At 46.5% G+C, this 20948-nt stretch overlaps 3 protein-coding genes across 16 annotated transcripts in view; 1 reads left to right on the top strand and 2 right to left on the bottom strand.

Moving 5' to 3' along the window:
• The first annotated feature begins 58 nt into the window (after positions 1 to 58).
• On the top strand, positions 59 to 1449 carry PFN3 (profilin 3). Its single transcript, XM_005499985.3, has one exon. It carries the CDS (start codon positions 953 to 955, stop codon positions 1355 to 1357), a length of 405 nt encoding a protein of 134 aa, XP_005500042.1. The 5' UTR covers positions 59 to 952; the 3' UTR covers positions 1358 to 1449.
• A 7082-nt stretch (positions 1450 to 8531) lies between these two features.
• C3H1orf115 (chromosome 3 C1orf115 homolog) lies at positions 8532 to 15512 on the bottom strand. Its single transcript, XM_065058535.1, has 2 exons — positions 14638 to 15512; positions 8532 to 12317 (listed from the first exon to the last, which is right to left on the bottom strand). The coding sequence occupies exons 1-2, from the start codon at positions 15493 to 15495 to the stop codon at positions 12198 to 12200; spliced, it is 978 nt and encodes a 325-aa protein (XP_064914607.1). The 5' UTR covers positions 15496 to 15512; the 3' UTR covers positions 8532 to 12197.
• A 2804-nt stretch (positions 15513 to 18316) lies between these two features.
• The window catches only part of MARK1 (microtubule affinity regulating kinase 1), a 58596-nt gene continuing 55964 nt past the window's right edge, over positions 18317 to 20948 (bottom strand). For all 14 annotated transcript variants that reach the window (XM_065058528.1, XM_065058531.1, XM_065058529.1 and 11 more), the window contains one exon: positions 18317 to 20427. In XM_065058528.1, coding sequence (XP_064914600.1) covers positions 20073 to 20427 — 355 coding nt within the window. In that variant the 3' untranslated portion in view covers positions 18317 to 20072. The remainder of the gene's footprint in view (positions 20428 to 20948) is intronic.

Below are 20948 nucleotides of genomic sequence, written 5' to 3'. Positions count from 1 at the left end.
GGCGTGGGCGGGCCCAGGGCGGGCGGCCGCCCCTTCCGGCCCCGCCTAACGGGCCTCGCGGTGGGCAGCGGGCGGTGCGTCTGCTCTCAGCCCGAGGCCTTGGCGAGGCCGGGAGCGGCGGCGGAGGAGAGAGCTGCGGTCACAGCGCGGAAAGTAAAAGTCTGCGTGCTCGCTGGCAGCGTCCAGCTTTGAGAAAATACAGGCGGCACATGCGTTTCTTTTAGTATCTGGGCTTTTATAGAAAGCAACGTTGCAGGGAAAGTATGAACTGTGCAGGGACACACGAGTTCGTGAAATTCAGCCTTTCGGGGCAGCTCAGAGAAAAAGGGGGAAACGGGAGGTGAAGAGCTGGTGTGGGGGCAGCAAGTGGCAGCACATGAGGAAAAAATTTTTACACTGAGGGTGGTGAAACACTGGCCCAGGTTGCCCAGAGAGGTGGTAGATGCCCCATCCCTGGAGACATTCAAAACCAGGCTGGACGGGGCTCTGAGCAACCTGATCTGGTTGAAGATGTCCCTGCTCATTGCAGGGGGTTGGACTGGATGAGCTTTGAAGGTCCCTTCCAACCCAAACTGTTCTATGATTCTGTGAGGCTGGGGCAGGCGTGTCCCATGCCATTTGACTGCCCATGCCAGCTGCCGGGTGCCAATGAGGCCCCTCCAAGAGTTTCCTTCTTGTTGACAGGGCCATGGGGAAGTCACTTGGTGGGACAGACAGCTGCAAGGCAAATATGACATCATAGAACAGGCTGGAGTGGCAAACGCCACTATCGTCACGGGGTTTTCGTCACAGGGAAAGGAAGAGCCTTGGCTGTTGATTTCACCCAGCTCCCCCATTCGAGCTTGCAGGGCTCAGAAGGTTAGGCTCAGCGTGCTGAGACCAAAGTCCCAGCAGGCGGAAAACAGGAAAGCTCGGCATTGGGCATTTCAGAGATTTGGGTAGCTGGGCCACGATGGATTACTGGAATTACTACGTCAACAGCATCCTGGCAGACAGGAACGTAGAAGATGTGGCTATTGTGGGCCTCTTCGACAACAAATGCGTGTGGGCTGCCAAGCCAGGAGGGATTCTTGCAGCCATCTCGCCTCAAGAAGTGGGCTTGATCACAGGCCAGGATCGGAAAACACTCCTGCTAACGGGAATCACCGTAGCTGGCAAAAAGTGCAGTGTGATTCGTGACAACCTGCTCGTGGATGAAGACAATGTGATGGATGTCAGAAGCAAGGGCAGTGACAGCAGATCCATCTGTATTGGCAAGACCATCCAAGCCCTGATCTTCCTCATGGGCAAGAAGGGAGTCCATGGAGGAGCCCTCAACCAAAAGGTCCACGATATCATTGTGGGCATGAAAGTATGAAGCAAATAGTGCCAAAGAGACAGACACCTTTTGCCTGAGCACAGGGGCATGGTTGTTGCTATATCAGAGAAGGGAAATATACCTGATTTTGTTGCGTATGTCTTTGCCTGCTTCTTTCAGGTGGTGGGGTGTTGGGCAGGCAGCAGTGCTGTGACACTGACAGGCTACCTGACCAGCTGTGCTGCACAAGGAGATAACATCTACATTCCTCATTAGATGCTCAGTATTACTTGAGTGGTCTCCCTGCCCTCTTGGGTGATCACTCCCTGTTACTTTCATTTTACTGACTGATTTTGGGGTGAAGGTCTCTGATAACATTAGCTTTGGGAAAGGGCAGGAGGGAATGCAATTCCTTTGCCCTCTTGTTTGCCACTTCACTGTTTAAATCTTGCCCTAATGCCATACGTGAGTTTTGAGACCTTTCTCCTTCTACAAGTAGGCCACAACATAAAGATGAGCAGGACTTACTGTTTAGGTTGAATTTGCCCCTGGAACAGGCCCAGTTTGTTCTGGAGATTAACTGCTAATCAACAGAGCCTTGTGCTGCTGCTGGACTGTGTGCAAGGCATATGCAGAGACAGACCTGCTCACCTTCCACATCATTTGAAACCCCTTCTTACACTACTGTACTGAGCAAATTGGGTTTTTTACGAGGTAAGTTATTTGTCTTGAGTCTGTGGCACACTGGCCTTGAGATCATGCGTCCCTGTAAGCCCCCCAGGACACCCGGGAGGACATGGACTTGTGCCGAGCGTTGCAGATTTCCTCCTCCATTCACTAGATTTCTTCCTCCATTCACCAGTAGAACCCTCCCTGCCTGCTCCTGCTTGTAACCCTAAGCACCCAGTCTGAAATGGGGCACAACTGGTGCACTTGAGATGGGACCAATGCCAGGAAGACTTGAGGGTTGTCTCCAGCAGGGCAAATCTCCTCATGTACAGGCTTTCCTTGTTCCATTGCTCCTGGCAGCCACCTGGCAACAAGCTCAAATCCACCACACGCTGTCCTGCTACAGCACAGGCAGGTTGTGACCGCTCACCCACAGTGAGACACCCCATCCTCCATACCTTTGGGACCCCCACATTGTGCCAGGTAAATCGCAGGTGCTAAACTGCTTGGTCTGGTTTGACCAGATTTCCCATACCACCTTCATATCACTGACCCACTGAGTCAAAACTAATTACTCATGGTGGCTTTTATGACTGCCACAGACTCAAGAGGAGAGCCAGCCTTGCTGAGCAGACTGAGAGCACTTGAATGCTCTTCGATAACCATTAATCTTCTCATTTAACATGGAGTCAATGTTTTGTAATTTAATTGAATTCACACTGACTTCTTTAATCTTCAACTGCACCCACAGGAGCAGAAAACGCTATACAGAGAACCAGGCGTCTATTGTATCAGCAAATGTATTAGCTGCAGTGACTGTCTAATTCTAATCAGTAAACACTGTCTGATAAGCTGTGCTTACAAGTATGAATCAAAACAAATTAACTTAAGTACTAAAGGGTTAAAAACACAAGTACACAAGCTAGTTTTAGACTCTTAACAATAAAAGCAATGCATCACTTGCAATAAATGAAAAAAAAAAATATGCTGACCACAAGTTTTTAAAAGGCATGGGCTTTCCTTATGAACATTGATGCTTACTTTCACAAGCTTGAGGCAAAAATGAGTAACTGTCTCCTGTGATTTCTCAAGCACTGGTAGTATTCTCTGCAAACCACAAAATGCAGAACACTTTTGCCCTCCAAACTTCAGTCTATGAGACACCAAAATGACAGGATTTGGAATAAAAATAAAAAATTTTGGATGATTTACTGGTTGCTCCCTTCTTCTGGGTGCCAGAGAAAATAGGTCTGGAGTGTGTATATACTTTACAAGCATGAGAATTTGGAGAAGTATGGAACTATATAGTGCAATAGCATTGTGAGTAGCTACAGCTCCTCCCTAGTTATACATTATGGGCAGCACAATGGTGTACAAAAGCAAATTCTTTCAGTTTGAAGTATTTGTTAACTAAATTCAGAAATAAGTCACCTTTTCTTAGGATTACAGATTACTTTAGAGAAAAAAATTTGAAATCCAAGAAGGACCTTAAACTTTCACTCCCTAAATCTTCCAGCCTGGAGCCTAAGGAGATTTTGTTCAGACCGGCCCTGAAAAGCAGCTGCTACATTCAGCCCTGACTCTTCTTGGAGACTGTGGCATGAAGGAGCTTAAAGAGGAACAACAGAAGGCGGCAGCATCTGCATAATCTCTCCCCTCCTGCTGTGATACAACGAATGTAAAATTAGAAATAGCTACAGAGCACATGGCTGTGGCTTAATGTCTCAGTCCTACTACTGCAGCCTTTGAGAAAAACCTTCACCCATACAACAAGCACCTCTCAAAAAGCTTCCAGTAAATAGCTTGACCATTCAGGTTTTTGTAATCCTCCATCCCAGGTGTACCTGTGCTTACTTAGGAGCCACCAATTCCTTCTGCTATAAAGCAATGTGAATAGAGCAATTCAGACAAAACATAGGTGCTGCTTTTGTTGCAATCCATAGTCTCTCATGTAACAGGCCTGGGTTTGCTTGTAGCCAGAGTGGGCACAGTAAACATGCACTGAGCAGGAAATTACTGTGTTTTCCACTGCTTTTAGCTTCATCAAACCTCAAGACAGTTGTGCTGAAATTCTCCACAGCAGGTCTTTGCCTCAGGCTGCTTAAAATGTGTCTGATCAGATGGAGGATTTGCAGCATCAACCCCACAGCAAGCTGGGGCTGAGCTCTCTCAGTCCTGGAAGCCGGTGATGCTGGTTTATGTTGAAAAAGTATGGTGTCAGCTCAGAAGCATCCATGTGACAGATTTTCAAGTGGAACAGGTTTTATGGAAAAAGTAATGACATATCTGCTTTCAGATGCAGTGGGCAACTAGAGATAATTCTAGAAGTGAAACTAGACTCTTGTAGCAGTGGCTCAATCAGAGGTCTAAGAAAGGTGAATGATGAGAAAAGAGTTCAAGAATTTTACTTGTTTCGACTAAAAAAGACAAGTGACTAGGGATCCTGTAGGTCTTCAGATATGTGCACAGTGCTGCAGTTTGGAAAGTCATAAAATACTGTGCTGAGGGGGAGATTTGAATAGACATTACCAAAAAAATCCTGGTGACAAAGATAGCAAAATGCTGGCCTAGATTAGGTGGCAGGGTGTTAGGAGAGATCTAAATGTGGATCTGGCTTGTCTCAGTGGAGGAATAGGGGTTAAATGCCCACACCAGGGTTGTGCCAGGTATTCTTCCAGTGACTCTCTGGTAGTTCAGCAAAAGGCAGGGATGAGGGGATGACACAGCCATGTATACAGTCATCCTATTCTGATTCCAGCAAGATATGATAAAAATTATGTTACGCCCACACACATGCCCAAACTTTAACCTTCTTCCAAACTTAGAACAAACAGTAAATTCAAAAGATTCCTTTGTAGAAAGGAGAGGAGGATAAAAGCTTTGCTGCTTCCTCTTATAATCTTCAAGGAAATCAGAGTTCAGTGAGTCATGCACTAGAAATGAGCTCGGTGAAATTCACGTATGGAAAAATCTCAGGCAAATAATTGGTGATGACTGAATTAAAAATAGAGTCATTAATGATGGATACCTTTTAATGGAGGCAGAGTAATGAGATAAAGGGATTTTTTTTTTTTTTTTGAGCTTTTTCCTACACAGAGAATCATAAATACATAAAAGCTGGGCAGGTTGGTAGGCTACTTCAGTCACTGTCCAGTCATGTAAGAAGATGAATTGAAAATTGTCTTTTTCCTCCAGTCAAATGCTTAACTTCAGGTGCTCTAAATTTACCAGAACATTATAGAAAGGATTGTTCCAGGCAAAGGTTCAGCCCGGTATTAACTAATGCAGGCTAATGACATTACTAGTTCTCATGTTCCAAAAATGTAGTTCTCCAGGTGAATATAACATCAGTCAGGCAGCTTTAGGAGTTTGAATAGTCAGGGAAGAGCTGCATGTCATCTGGGAGAGCAGGTAAGGACCAAAGGAGGGGCTTTACTGGGGAGCAGTGCATTCCTTCTGCAGCCTGAGGACTATCCCACTTCTGCAGCTATGGTTCAGCAGCCATCGTGGGAGTGGTCAGCATCCACCAAGGACAGGAAAGTCCCCACCCCAATTCGGACAGAGCTTAAAGCAATCTGATGCTAGCTTAGTGTTCCAGGAAAAGAAGGAGCAAGGATTGCTTTACAGGCAGCAGAAACATGGGAAAACAGAAAGCATCTGGATCCAAGTATGGATGGCATGCTGGAGCTGGGGTCCAAGGCAGCTCCTGGGGAGGGTCACTCCAGTCTGCCCACCTCTGTCCCCTCTGTGTTTGAATTTACACATCCTGTCTTAAACAGCTGTGATCTTTCCAGCAGAGGATGAGATTCAGAAACAAGAAGTGGCTGTAGCTTATCCCTTCCTGCAGTGGAGCATCCTTAATGAACATTTTTAAGGCAAAGCAAGAACCTCAGGGCAAGGTGTAATGTGTTTTTAGGGGTTGAAGGAAAAGAAAAAAACTACACACACACACTCAAAAAAAAAACCCCAGCAACATAAGAACAATGTTCCTATGGCTTCCTGTTTGAAACACTTGCAAACAGGAGGCTCAGGATTCAACTGGGTACAAAACACTGGTATATGGAGACACACGTCACGTTTCTGGGACCCAACATCCTGGATGTGGGTCTGGCCAAACCAGGAGGCCAGCCTAGGGGATGGCAGGAAATCCCTGCAGGAGATGAAGCAGAACAACAAGGCAGGCTGACAAGGCTGGAAATCTGATTTTTTTCCCAGGAGATGGCACTAAAGGACAGTTGCCTTTCAGCCGTCACGGTGCAATGCAGTGGAAACTTTGCTGGAGGCCAAACTGTTCCTCAGGCAGTTTGTGCTGCCATATTCTCAAGTTGCTCCTTGTTGAAAGAAGCCAAGCTTTGTTCTTAATGTCTGTGCTTTTAGCAAGGGTGAGGATGTCAGTCTTTTACATCTCCATATGGTAGGTAAATATAAGCTTTCTGCTTATCATGGCAGGATCCCACTCACAGCCTCAGAGAGTCACCCAGGCTGGAAGGACCTCAGGAGGGAAGGGAGGGAGGGAGGGAAGGTCATGGAACAGATCATCCTGAGTGCTATCACATGGCACATACAGGACAACCAAGAAATCAGGCTCAGTCAGCATGAGTCTATGAAAGGCAGGGCCTGTTTAACCAACCCCATCTCCTTTTATGACAAGGTGACCTGCGAGTGAGGGAAAGGCTGTGAATGTTGTTTACTTGGGGTTTAGTAAAGCCTTTGACATTGTTTCTCACAGCTTTCTCCTGGAGAAACTGGCTGCTTATGGCTTGGACAGGCACACTGTTTGCTGGGTAAAGAACTGGCTAGACGGCTGGGCCCAAAGAGTTGCGGGTAATGGAGTCAAATCCAGTTGGCGGCTGGTCACGAGTGGTGTTCCCCAGGGCTTAGTATTGGGGACAGTTCTGTTTAATCTCCTCATCAGTGTTCTGGATGAAGAAACGTTGAGTGCACCCTCAGTAAGTTTGCAGACAACACCAAGCTGGGTGGGAGTGTTGATCTGCTGGAGGGCAGGATGGCCATACAGAGGGATCTAGACCGGCTGGATCATTGGGCCAGCAGTGTGCCCAGGTGGCCAAAAAGGCCAACAGCATCCTGGCTTGTATCAGGAATAGTGTGGCCAGCAGGACCAGGGCAGTGATCACCCCCCGTACTCAGCACTGGTGAGGTCCCACCTTGAACCCTGTGTTAAGTTTTGTGCCCCTCACTACAGGAAAGACATTGAGGTGCTGGAGAGAGTTCAGAGAAGGGCAATGAAGCTGGTGAGGGGTCTGGAGCACAAGTGTGATGAGGAGCGGCTGAGGGAACTGGGGCTGTTCAGCCTGGAGAAAAGGAGGCTGAGGGGAGACCTTATCGCTGTCTGCAACTACCTGAAAGGAGGTTGTAGCATGGAGGGGGTTGGGCTCTTCTCCCAAGTAGCAAGTGGTAGGACAAGAGGAAATGGCCTCAAGTTACACCAGGGGAGGCTTAGATTGGATATTAGAAAAAATTTATTCACTGAAAGGGCTGCAAGACATTGGGACAGGCTGCCCAGGAAATTCACCATCCCTGAGGGTATTTAAAAGATATGTAGATGAGGTGCTTAGGGACATGGTTTAGTGGTGGACTTGGCAGAGTGAGGTTAATTGTTGGATTTGACGATCTTAAAGGTTCTTTCCAACCTTAACGATTCTATGGTTCTATGATTGTACAGTCATGCCTTGAGAGCCTCCAGGGTCAGACACTCCCCAGCCTCCTGAAGTAACTTTTTTCATGCTTAATTATCATATTAGTGGGTTTTTTTCCTGCTTGTATCTGGCTGGAAATTTCCCGCTTTCAATTTATGACCATGGCCTCTTGCCATCTGGCTGCAAAGCTCAGTAAAGAGCTTGGCTCCATCTTGTTGGCAACTCCTTCTTAGATATTGAAAAGCTGCTGTCAGGTTCCTCCTAAGTGTTCCCTCCTCACGCTGAACAAGCCCAGAGCCCTGAGCAGATCCTCATAGGTGGCACAGGATTCAGGAAGGAGCATCACCCTGAGCTCAGGCTACACTTCACCCCAAAACAGGCCTGGTAGCCTCATACTACTTCCTACAAGGAGAAGGGGAGAATGTTATTCCTTTACTTCTTTTAATTTAACAATCTCCATTAATCTACAAGCTCTTTAGGCTCTCTGCTGCTCCTTGAAAAAAAAGGATTTCCAAAGCACACTCTGCACAGGTACCTGAAGCAACTTGGTACACATTTTAGGACCAGTTTTGTCTTAGAAGAGCCCAGTGCTTAGCTAACAAGGGATTTGGGATACAGAAAAAGAGACAACTGGTTTTACAGCAACCCAAGACAAATCCTGCCCCCTTCCCAGTCTTACAGACAAGCAAAGGACAGAAAGGTCATTCATTCCTGAAGTGAACCTTGGCCTGGGACTGGCAAAGCCCTGGAAGTGACGTGGTGTGGTGCAGCTCTCCTCAGTTCCAGCACTTCAAAAGCAAGCTGTGCCAGAGTGCTTCCTTGCTGCTAAAGTTGCAGGACAAAGGACAATAGCTGCGAGTCCTCTGCCATTTCCTCAGAGCTTACAGTAAGCCAGAGTAGTAATTAAATGCTCTGGCAAAAACAGCAGAAATAAGCTTTATTCTGCTCCGTGACTCATTGAGCAGGCAATAGGAATAGCCAGGGATTTAATTCAGAAGTGACTTGCCAGGCTGTCAGGTTAGTGTAGTTCATTCCTGAGACAAGCTTGGACAAGTTGACTATTTCTTGCCACTCTTGCATGTGTTCAGCTTCCCACACTTACATATCGTGCTCTTTGCTATAAAACATGGTGAAAGGTGGGTAGAAATCTGAAGGGAACCCGATAGCACAGTAGCACACCACTGAAAACAGAAACCTGTGAGGTGAGGCAATTGGTAGGTGTGCCAAGCAGGCACCTGAAGGGAGGAATGCATTTCATCCAGCAGTAATATCCACCACATCCCACCTCTGTCAACAAGAGGGTCAAGTGTCCATTGTATTCCTAAAAGGAACTTGGAAACAAGCTGCAGACAAGACTGTTTTAATAAAAGAGCCTGCCTGCACCCATGGCTTGAGCCTGCTGGGGTGGCTCCTCCAAGGCCAGTCTCTCCAGGAGCACATAAAGCCCGTGCAGAAGCCAAGAGTTCATCCTGCAGTGATCTCCTGGCTTGTCACACCATCAGGGCTGTCCTGGAGAGCCCAGGCTGTCCCAGCCACCGTCACTGACATCTCATTCTGCTCCAAGTCATATGCAGAATTCCAGCACAACAGCTCTTCTTCAGATGGAGGTTGCCATTTCCTGTGGTCTGAGCAGGATGACCCCCCAACCCATACTGAGTGAGTCAGGGAATATTTCCTCTTGCCTCTCAAGCCACCAAGATGTTGCACCAGCAGGGATGCTGCCATTATATTGGATTTTAGGAAAAATTTCTTCACAGAAACGGTTGTTAAGCACTGGAACAGGCTGCCCAGGGCAGTGGTGGAGTCACCATCCCTGGAGGTGTTTAAAAGACGTGTTGATGAGACTCTTAGGACATGGTTTAGTGCCAGAGTTTGGTTAAGGTTGGACTCAATGATCTAAAGGGTCTCTTCCAACCAAAACGATTCCATGATTGACAGAAACAACAGCCCTCTGCCATCCAGCCTACTGGAAAATGAACCTCACCCCCTCCAGATTTAGATTTTCTAGATGCTGCTGAGCTGGTGAAGAGAGTAACAAACCCTCAGGCCAAGGTTTGGCCTCACAAATTCACTCCACCAGCTGAGGAGTGAATTACTGCTCAAGGAGGACTGATCAGCAGCACAAATCGGTAGCCTCAGTGAGAACCGTCAGTTCATTTTGAGGAAAGAAAATAGGCTGGCATGAATCACCAGGTCTTTTATAACAACAACAGAGGTTACTTGATTACTTCTCTTTCTCTTTCCTCTTTCTTTCTTTGTTTTTGGTCTGTTTTAGAAACACTGTTCTGCAGAAGCTGACTCTCCAATCTACATCAAGCTTTTCATTTCTCAGGCTCACACAGACACACCATTTACGTATCATTCTTGTTCTGTATGGATGGCAACTAGGTTATTCCCTTAAAGTTGCACCAGGCGAGCAGAGACCATAGGTCAGCAGGCAAAAGTCAGTGGTAACCATTGTGCTGAGCGGTTCATGAGTTAAAGTTCATGTTTACTTTCGTGGAAACTCTCTGCACTGAGTGGGTTGGACCCTTGATGTTGCAATGAGGGAGCAGCCTTGCTATTCAGAAGATATGTGAACAAATAGATGGACACTCATTTCACACAGAAAAATAGAGACACAAATCCCCCCTCTGTTGCTTTAGTCATAAAAAACCACAAACAAACAAACCTAATGATTCATGCACTGTAAAACAGAGAGGTGTAACAAAATGTGAAGTTAATCCCAAAATGCACAGGCTGGTGTGGCATGTGGGTGTCAAGGCAGCCCTGTTTTTCCTGCAGAAGACACAGCAGTGATCAATACCCTCTGGCATGCTGGCAGGACAGATCAGGGGGACAAATCTGTCCCCAGAAGGAAGCTGAAGGAAACAACCAAAGGCATGAAATCAGTGAGTGAAATCCCTTTGTGGCTATTCCTGCCCCAACTCACGCAACCTCGGATCCTCTGCAGCCTCATCTCCAGACCTTGCCTTTCACACAGAATCACAGAATGTTAGGGATTGGAAGGGACTTCGAAAGATCATCTAGTCCAATTTTCCTGAGCGTTCCCACAGAGTCTGGGCCACAACAGTGTCCTGGGCGAGGGCTGAGGCCGCGGGCAGAACAACGCGGGGAAGTTTACACGGCAGCTTCCCCTCGCTGCCCGGGCCACTGCTGAGCGACGCCTCCTTTCTGCGCTTATGCTGGTAGGGAAACACACCACATGGATCCACTTTTGTTTCATCGCTACATTTGAAAGAAAGTGTGGTTTGCTACGACATGCAAACCCCTTTGTTCCAAAAAGGAAAAAAAACAACACACCAATGAACAGTATTTTTTTTCCAGATAAGTCAATTCCTTGATTACAAAAACACTATCAAAACTAGAAAGATCTATAATACAAAGAAAATGCTAGCAGGGAAATAACTGACTGATACCACAAAAGACTGATAGAAAAGAAAAAACAAACCACAAACAACAAACCACAAAACCCGTAGAATGTTGAAGGCCCATAAAACTCCTGGTTCTTCCTGTGTCATCAATCCAAAATTTCTATCCCTGGAGGTGTGACACGGAAGCTGCTCCACCCGCACCACTGAGCTGGGCCATCTCATGTTGACGTTCTCTAGCTACAACTTCCACCTATGGAAATGAAGATGGAGGCAGCAGGTTATTTGGCCCCATTCTTATACAAAAACAGTCGTACATTCTTATACCAAATGCTGTATGTAGGGATTTTTTTCAGATGCAGCTGGTAATCCATGTTCTTTTCCAGTGAACGCCACAGAACTGGGTTTCCTTACAGCCGCAGCTTCCAAAATCAGGTATGTCAGCTATAAAGACCATTCTCAGTAAAAAAAATATATATGCAGGTTTCACAGCAGCAGAGAAAAAGTTTAAAATACTAATCACAGTGAACCTTTGGTTGGACTCGACGATCCTGAGGGTCTCTTCCAACTGAAATGATTCTATGATTTAATGCTTCAAAATCAGAAGACAAACACGCCTCATTTTCATTCTGGATTTTTACATCAGTTTTAAGATTTAAAGGCCCTTGATTTCTAGTGTTTGAGATGAACAACCACGATGCAGCCAAGTTCACTACGTCTCAGACCACAGTCCACTTATATCCGAGTATATTTTTAAGTATACTCGTAATCTTAACCCTCTTTTCCTGATCTCTCGTTATCAGTTTCCTCCACTGCTTCGACAATTCCTCTCTGTAGCCAGACTCCAATCTCCATCTCCCCAGCTGCACCCAAATCCTCTGCTTCCCTTCATTTCTCTCTCCCTCATCTACTTGCTTTTCCATACCTCCTTGGCTCCCTTCCACACATAGCCGCAGAAAACCAGCTCATGTCCAAGGACCAACTTCAGCTCAATTAGTCGAAGATTATTTCCTCATCCTTGCATTTCTCCAACCCGGTCTGATTTTTATAAAGCGCTGGAAGGTTTTTTTTTGCAGAGAAGAGCACTCGGTCGGGGGAAAGGGGCTGATTGTCCAAGAGGTTTCTCAGGTGCAGGTCTCAGGTTTAAGGCGAAGAAAGCAGCGACGGGGTCGTGTCCACCCCGGCGGGGCGCGTGGGGCTGCGCTAGCGCATGGCGGATGCCACCTGAGTTGCCACCCCAAAGGGGGCGGAATAGGCCGCGGCCAACCCCTGCAGGCCGACCACCAAGTAGCGACATCCCTTCTGCAGAGCTTTGCCGACGTTCTGCGGAGACAGACAGGGAGAAGGGGATACATTAAAAAAGAAATAAAGGAGGGGTGATAGAAAACACCCTCACATAACATTGTTCCAACAGCCTCTTTAACTCACAGTGTCACCCATCCAGAAAACCAACTTCTTCTATGGCTAGTGAGGGCTTGGGCATGGAACGACATTTTACCATCTATTTTTATATCGAAATACACACCCACAGGGTATAGTTAAACCGAACGGATGCAGCCTCCACAGGAAGCCGGGCTTTTACACGGGCTTCTATTCAAGAGTAAAATTAGTTTAAATTCACACCTAGTTTCTAGAGGTACGTGTCTGTATGTTAGTAACTTTTAAAAGCACATAAGCTATTAAAACTAGTGCTGAACAAAAAGGTAGTAAATCACTGAGAATAGTTCTATGGAAATTTCACAGCTTGTTGTCAAAACAATATTTTTTTGGTCAAAATAAGAATGTTTTGAGCCACTTTCATGTCTGTACACATTTAAAAACTCATCTGTGTACTGCATTAGAAATAACTTGCAACAGGTTTTTTAAACAAAAAACCTTAACCTAATTTTAATTTCACTCTTGATGGTTTTTGCTCATATGGTTGGTCATGACTGGAGAATTAATACAATGTGGTCAGTTTGGGACGAACACCAGAATTAGTTGTTAGCAACACACTGTGGTTGTGTGGGACTAGATCAAAACCATCTTTTGTACTATGAAAAACACTGAAACAGAGGACACACTTTTAAATTGGTGAAATCCAGTCAATATCTATTATATTCCTAGGATCTCTTAAACTTGGCTTACAGTGGTGCTGGCGCATGAAAATGTTCAGCTGTCACGATGCCACTACATAGCTGAATTTTGCTGCATTTACTCCTATGGAAACTTACTTGCAAGGAGTTTGGATGGCAAAATAAAAAGGCAGCTTGAATCCAGCGTTTAGAGCCTGAGGACAAAGCAGGAGATCCGGGGCCGTCCCTTTCTTCTCCTTCCCTTCCCACATCTGCACCCTACACAACTTACCTACCCTGACCTCACCAATGCTGCCACGAGTTGGTGTTTACTGCCAAAGCCAAACTGGCAAACCTTCCCCACGGGGATGTTGTCTGACCGGTACAAAAGGGAATATCCCCGTGCTCTAAATGCCATCACAAGTGCCCTTATACCACCAGCACGTATAGCGATAGCACAACAGCAAATCTGTGAACTTCTGCGACACAACGGCACTCACCAACCTGCTCTGTATGAATCACGCCTACGCTGGAAGCAATTTGGACTCGAGACTGCTTCATACTACGTGTTTTTTGTGACTTGGAAATCACAGTGTTGGAAACTCCAAGTATCAAATCCATCACGAAATAATGAAATATTCTGTTAATCCCTTTATAAAACAGTAGCAGTGGTGCGGCAGCTCATGACTGTGCTGTCATCTGTAAACTCTTGTGAATTTCAAAAGTAACTTTGCCAACATAACTGGCATTTTTTGCATGTCAGACATAGCAAGCATATCCGTAGCAAAATCATCATTTTTTAAAAGAATGCAGTAGAAAGCCAGGTATTGTACTGATATCTGTAATCTCCCTGGCAGGAAAAGATTCCAGGCACCAAACAGGTTTTTCCTGCTAACACAGAAACTATTCTCTGCTACAAGACATACCTGAACTGTGTTTAAGTGACATGAACAAGAGAAAAATAACCAAATTATTCCAGATATCACTTTTGTAATCAACAGCACCCACCCTTGAGGGAGAAAAAAAATAAACCACCAGACTGCAGGACTCGTGACTTTCCACACAGGAAAGGAAAAGGAACGATTTTGATCCAAAATGGTAGTTACACAATAAAGAACGTGTTGCGTTTTTTTTTCTTTAACTCACAGCACTGATTTTTCAGGGAACACCTAGAAGGCAAAGTGGCAAATTGCTGCACTGGAGGGATGGTATTAGCCTTTCTTTCGGTCACTAAAAAAAAAAAAAAAAGGCAGGCCAATTAACTAGAAGTTTTAAGAAATGGTGTCAAAACAATGACGCCGAGGGACATGCAGAACAAAGACAGGCAAACCCCCGTCACATGGATCAGCTTAGTGTCATTTTCACTCCGCAACGGTAGATTTTCGACCCTCTGATCTAGGTGAGGGTCGGTGACGATCGTGCCTTCCCCAGCGGGACCCGCTGCTCCCCAGCAAGGGCAGGAGCGGGCGGGCGGGCTGAGCGCTGCCGCCTAAAGCGCCCGAAGGACACGGGGGGCTCCCGAGAGCTCCTCGGGGAAGCCGGTACCGAGACCCCGCCGCCCGCCCGGTCCGGGAGCGCCCTGCCCTCACCTTGCCGTACTTCTTCAGCCGCTTCCCGTAGGGCCGCTTGCTGGGGGCCCGCGGCGGGCGCAGGGGCTCGTAGGAGCCGGGCAGGAGGGCGAAGCGAACCTTCCTGGAGGCAGCGCCTTCCTCCTCCGGCGCCGCCGGCTGCGGGGCCCCCGCGCTGCCCCCCGCTGCTGCTGCCGCTGCTGCTGCCGCCTCCTCCTCCTCCTCGCCGGGCAGGATGGAGACCTGGTCGTCGCCGGGCCCGCGGCGGGAGTACCTGCCCCTCACCTTGGCTCCCAGCCGCGCACCCACCGTCATGATGCCGCCGGGCGCCGGCCGGTCTGCGCGGACCTCCGGCCGCCTCCGCCGAGCCACAGGTGTGGCCGGAGGCGGCCACTGCCCCCTCCTCGGGGCGGGACGGCGGCGGGAAGAGGCGCCCCGGTCCCCGCTGTCCTGCGGGTTGTGTCCGCGGAAACCGGCCCGAGGCAGCCGGGCGAGGGCTGGCGGGACCGCGGCGCTGGGCACCGGCACCCCCGGCCCCGCCGCGGCTCTGGGGCGGAAAACCGTGTCCCGCTTTGCTGCGGAGTTGCACGGGGAGCCCGGGACGTGCTTCGCCTTAGCTCGGGAGTGGGGAAACTCGCGCTGTCGCCGGCGGTGGGACAGGGGGACGCAGCCCCCGCACTGTGCCCCGGCCGCTTCGGCCTCCGCGCCGTGACCCCAGCGAAACACTGCAATGGCTCCGTCCCCGGCATCCCACGCAGCGCTCCGTGCCAGCAGCGCGTTTGGGAGATCACGCTGTTTTCCCGTCCAGAAAAAAGGCCAAACGCCCTGGTGATCTCTGTATGAAAGGTGTTCCTGCCTACAGCCTCGGGTGAACAGCATCTCCGATGGTCGGGGGGGCTCCGTTTTGCTACCCGGGCCAAGGGGAAAGTAGCGGAGCCCTCATTTAAAGGAGAAGTTTTTGCCTAAAGGCGGGGGAAGCTGACAGCTCGGTGCCTCTGCAGCTGCCCGGGCTGCAGTTCAACAGCTGCACGTCCTAAGCGGTGTTCATGTAGCTGCGGTAAATCACGAAACGCACAATTCTACAGGGAGGATTGATATAGTTTATTAATCCAGTTGGTGTATATATCAGCATTTGATGCATGTAAAAATATTTCACATGAGCAGATGCAATAAAGGGACAGATCGATCCCTTACTGTGGAATTTTCTTACCAGGGAACAAAGCCTTGAACCTGAGTCTCCCTGAGATGTGCCCATAACATTTAGCAAGTAAATCCTGCACCCAGTGTAGTTCTGTGCCACGGGGATGTTGTTTCACCATTGTCACAGCTCCAGCTGGAAAGCTATGTAATAGAGAGCTTGGCCAGTCCTCTGAAGGGTGGAAAGCGTGAGCCAAGTCTCAGGTGTCTCTTCCCCTATTTTATACTAAAGGCATCACCACTCCTGCTGGCATCATCAGGGTTTTAATTTAAATCTCCAGAAGGCTGAGGTGAAGACCTGACACCAGGACAGGGTTTCATACTCCATGTCCTGGAGGTGCAGCTATGTCCTAAGCACTGCAGAGCTGGTGGAACAGAGTAGCACCATAGGTCCCCTCCTAAATACCTATTTTTATGACAATCACAAGGTAGGATGCCAGAAAGAGCAAGGTGGGGTAGTTGAATTTTGCATGCTCTTGTGTATTGCTGTAGATTTTCATGTGCTACTTCCTTCGATAGTTTGACAGATGAAGTAATCACCTGATGCTGACTAAGGAGCAGCATCGAAAAATAAAATACCAATAATGTGTTAGTAGCTGTTGAATGGTATATTTCATCTTGTTAACCTCAAGCCACCTTGAAGAAAAAAAAATGGCATTAAATATTTTTCTTGGGTTTTGAAAAGTGTTTGCGTCTAGGTTTTCTATTTATAGATCCATTACTAAAGGTATACTTTGCCCCTAAATGAGAAGTGCAAGGAGAGTGAAAGATAATCCTTCTTAAGAAGGGCAGGCCTTTCCCCACACACGGGGTTTGTACCCGAGTTTGTTTTATTTTCCAGAGTTCAGCTATCAAAACCCCAGAGAATACATCTCTTGATGGAGATTTACATGTTTGAGTGGCCAGCAGGTGAGCCATCGGGATCGAGGGGCCTGAGGTACCTCTTAGGTGTATGACCCTGGGTATCAAAAGTCTCATATCTAACAGCCCGTGGAATTTCAGCATTATCATAACTACATGGCATTAACAATGCCACTTGCTTATCAAGCATCATTTTTCATCCACAGAAGCAAGAGTGCACGTTTGTAGCCCTTTCATTGACCTACATATGTCATAACGTTTTAAACTGGCATGCATGCAAAGGGATCTACTCAGTTTGGAAGTGTCTGTATACCTAAAATAAATAAATAAAATGACACCACGACCCCAACCCAAGACGGCAGAACTGTTTACCCCCTCACCACCACCCCAACCACCCCCTAGGAATGCTGCCAAGGAATTCCAATGGAATGTGTAAGCTCCCTGAAGATCCAAGACATCCCCATCCCTTCCTGGAGCTGTGGAATGTGATGTGGCATTTAATAGTCTCTTGGATTTCCCAAGTTAAAACCGTGCTGGTAAAACGCCATGCTGGTCCCCTTCCATATTGAAGTCAAGCTGCACTTCAGATCCAAACATTATCTCACTTTTACCCAAGCTTACACATAAAGGCTGCGTAACGAGGCAGCTGTTGAGGGACCCAAAAAACAGGCACTGGGGATTCAGTGTGTGACATCTCACTGATTTCCATGCCAAGTACCCTCTTCTTGCCAATAAAACCAGCAGTTCTGAAAAAAGCCTCTTTCTTGGATCTTCCCATCTTATTCCTGCCAGGAACAGGAGATGTAGGGAGCCAAAGGAGGCGTTTGGGTGCAGCTACACCTTTCGCACTCGGATCGCACCCTTGCTGAAGCTCTTGGTGTATCTGTTACGGGAAGCAGAACATGGTTCACAGCTCATCTTCCAACAGGCCAAAGGAGGGAGGTGAGCAGGGGCTGGGAATCAGGGCAATTCCACACTGCTGGCAGTTACTGGAAATAATACCATTTGTAAACCATCCATATACAGAAACATTAAATGGGCACGTTGGGGGGCTATGTTTCATGGGAGAGCGGAACTAAAATCCTCTAAACCTCTGTCGCCCTGCAAGGTTGTGTTTTGTGTAACGTTCATGCATCTCTGGTTACACGAAGCGCTGAAAAACAGCGACAATCTAGGACAAAGTCAGCCGTGTAAACACAGGGCCTGTACAGCGGGAAGCTTTCCTAAGCGCTTAATCTACCGTCTCACAGCATGACCTATATTTTTTTCCACTGAACCTCCTGAAAAGGCAAAGGGTTTTGTTTCATGACTAAGTTCACACATGATCTTCGATTAGCATCATGGTTATGTTCCAGTGGTGTATTTTCAAGGATAATTGAACATTCACGGACATTTACGCGTAAATTAAGCAGATGCACAAACCCCTTCCTGAAGCTGATTTTTGGTGAATTTCTGGAAAAGCTCCTGGACGCACATTTGTAAGAAAGTGCTGAACCCCCGATGCTCTCCGGCCAGTGCAAGACCACAGAACTGAGGCAACGCTCAACCCAAATTCAGTGTCGAAGCCAAAGTCTGTCCACCTGCAGGCTACTTGGCTACCTGCAGTAACTACTGTGCTTTTATAAAGGGCAAACAACAAGTATTTTAGTATGAGAACTGTTCAAGTAAGTTTTAATAGAGTGCACCAGTGAATCAAGATGACTTGCATCAGATTTTGTTTCAATAAACATCAGATTAAAAAATAAAAAAAAAAGAAAAGGGGCTACAGTTCTTTCTTTCCAAACACCACCCTTTTTCTAAGGCAACAACACACGTCCATTTTCAAAAATAACTGTTACATAGGAAAGCTACATCACAGTACAGTATGTAAAAATCCATCTCGGTCAAGAAGCCATTAGAGAATGGCACATTTACTACACTTACAGCCTTCTAACTTAGGGTTACAGAGTTTACCACAGCTTTTTTTTTTTTAATTTTTATTTTTTAAAGTGACAATTTCTTAATGAACTTTCTATTCTTCACAAGAGTGTGCAGATGGGGCCCATATGTTGATATTACAGTAATTACGACATTAAATAACATTGCACAACCAACCTCTATGGTTAATTCAGTACAAAATAACAAGTATTAAAATGTACCAGTACTAGTGGTTTTACATAGTTTATAATCATTAATTATGAAGGAAAAAAATGTGTTGTTGTTTTTTCGTCTTTTCTGTAGGCAAGTGCCTAATTACAAAGCTGCACATTACAAGCATAATGATGTGGAATAAATACAAGAAATCTGGTAAAATATTAAACACAAACAGGTTACATGGGAACAAACTGTACAACCACAAAAGCATAAATCAACAATTTCTCATTATAAACAATGTATGTTTAGCTGTAAAATATTATGTGGAATTACATGTACTCTTTGGGGGCACATGTTCCAAAAGCCAAGCTAATTCCTGAGGTGGTATTAGTAACTTCTACAATTGGTCAACACTTCAGATTATCTTGTGCTATTAAACAGTCCCAATATTAATAGATTTCCATAAAATGGAATTTATAGTATTCTGAAGGCAGCAAACAAGTGATATTTTACACCATGATATTCAAATGAAATAGTTACGGTTCTCCGTTTTGGTGCTACATCTGTTGACGGGCCACGGGAGTAAGCGCGGTGATTTGCGGGCAGAGCATCACGTACGCCTGGTTTCTGTTCCCCCACAGCTCTGAGCTGACCCAAGGCAGAACAAAGTTTTTGAACTCTAAGTGCCAACACTGTAAACATGTTTGTATTGTTTTTTCCCCAACCAACCACTGTCCAATAACAAGGATAAGAGCCAAAGATAAGCAGGAACAGTCTCGTGCAGCACAAGAGCCGATTGTTCATCGACTTTTGCTTCAAATCACGAACAATCTTTAAATAATTAAAAATGGTCAGGCTACAGTTGTGAAAACTATTTTTGTGCATTTGACTCGGGACACAAGTTTTTTAAAAAACGCATGATAGAGGTAAGACTTATAAAAAACACCGAAAATGTAAATGATAGGGAAGAACTTTTCCAACTCAAAGCATCAAACATACATTTCTGTGCAGAAATCTAGACAACTATACAAGATCTGAATTTAAGCAGTCATCTTTTTATTATACAACTCTATGAACATAAAATGAACAGAATGCTCTATATACTTACCTGTACATGTGAACATAACTTCTTTAGCTACAGTTATTTAATATAGGTCATACTGGATTTAACTTTACAATTCTGAATAACTATGTATAACCTTATTGCAATAAGGGCAATTTCTACATGGGGAGTTTCACAGGCCAATCACATTAGGCGTAACCAGTACATTCAAAGTGTAGATCATGTATGAATCTTCCCTGATCCCAAAATATTTAGGTTCTCTTTACAGCTTAAGCTCGTTCGCTATCTTGGATGCAATGTTCTTAAATGCGATAGAAGTCCCAGATATTCTCTTGAAACGAACTCCGTTGAGCGACAACCGTGGCAGTTTGCAGACTTCCATCTCCCACTGAACAAGGCTCTCTTGTCGTGCGTCACCGTGGACACAGAAGAGCAAAAACCTCTCTTTTTGTTCGTAATCACAGTTATTAGCATCTAACACTTTCCGAATCTCTCTCATCATATCATTTGGGTCCATAGAACTAGTGGTCTTCATACTCCACGTGAACCGCAAGGAGCGTGGCTTCGAATCTTTGCTATCCTCCTTCTCCCTGTCCTTTGGCTCCCCAGAAGTGCTCCTGGAAAGAGGGGACATACAGAGCAGTCAAAACCAAAAGCGGTCCAGCCAGGAGACAGAAGAGAAATACAGTTCTTGAACAGGGGTTTCTAAACTGCGACTGTCACACGCAAGCTACCGCAAAAAGAGTTAGGTGGGAACTGCTGGAACAGTTGTGCACCATCTCCCGCACGCACGGGCGCTTCAGCACAGCGCTGGCAGCTGCCACCAGCGCTGGGGCAGCTCCCAGCAGCGGCACAGAAGCAAAGCAAGTTTGGAAACCCCTGCTCCGAAACATTCTGATGAGAAGATGTGCAATGGTAACTGCGGCAGACACACGTTACTCCATACTGCTCCAAAGAAAGTGGAATCTATGTAAAAGCATGACTGAAGTTCTGCTGATTTCATGATCTGGAGCATGCCATACACCAACAAAACTGAAGTTGAGGGACACCACCCTGAAGCGTAACCCATACTGTAAAAGCAGCAGAGGAAGAAGTCCCACCCCGCAATTCACATGTCTTCAGTTAGTTCCCACCCCTC

The sequence above is a fragment of the Columba livia genome, chromosome 3 (genome assembly GCF_036013475.1).
Source record: "Columba livia isolate bColLiv1 breed racing homer chromosome 3, bColLiv1.pat.W.v2, whole genome shotgun sequence".
In the NCBI taxonomy this organism is placed as follows: domain Eukaryota; kingdom Metazoa; phylum Chordata; class Aves; order Columbiformes; family Columbidae; genus Columba; species Columba livia.
This window is presented reverse-complemented; position numbering and strand designations above follow the sequence as displayed.

Excerpts from the sequence above, each read along its gene's own strand:
- PFN3 (XM_005499985.3), top strand. The coding sequence starts at position 953 with ATGGATTACTGGAATTACTACGTCAACAGCATCCTGGCAGACAGGAAC.
- C3H1orf115 (XM_065058535.1), bottom strand. The coding sequence starts at position 15,495 with ATGCTGTTCACCCGAGGCTGTAGGCAGGAACACCTTTCATACAGAGAT. Across the intron at positions 12,318-14,637 it reads GGCTGAAGAAGTACGGCAAG|AACGTCGGCAAAGCTCTGCA; the intron begins GTGAGGGCAGGG and ends CTGTCTCCGCAG.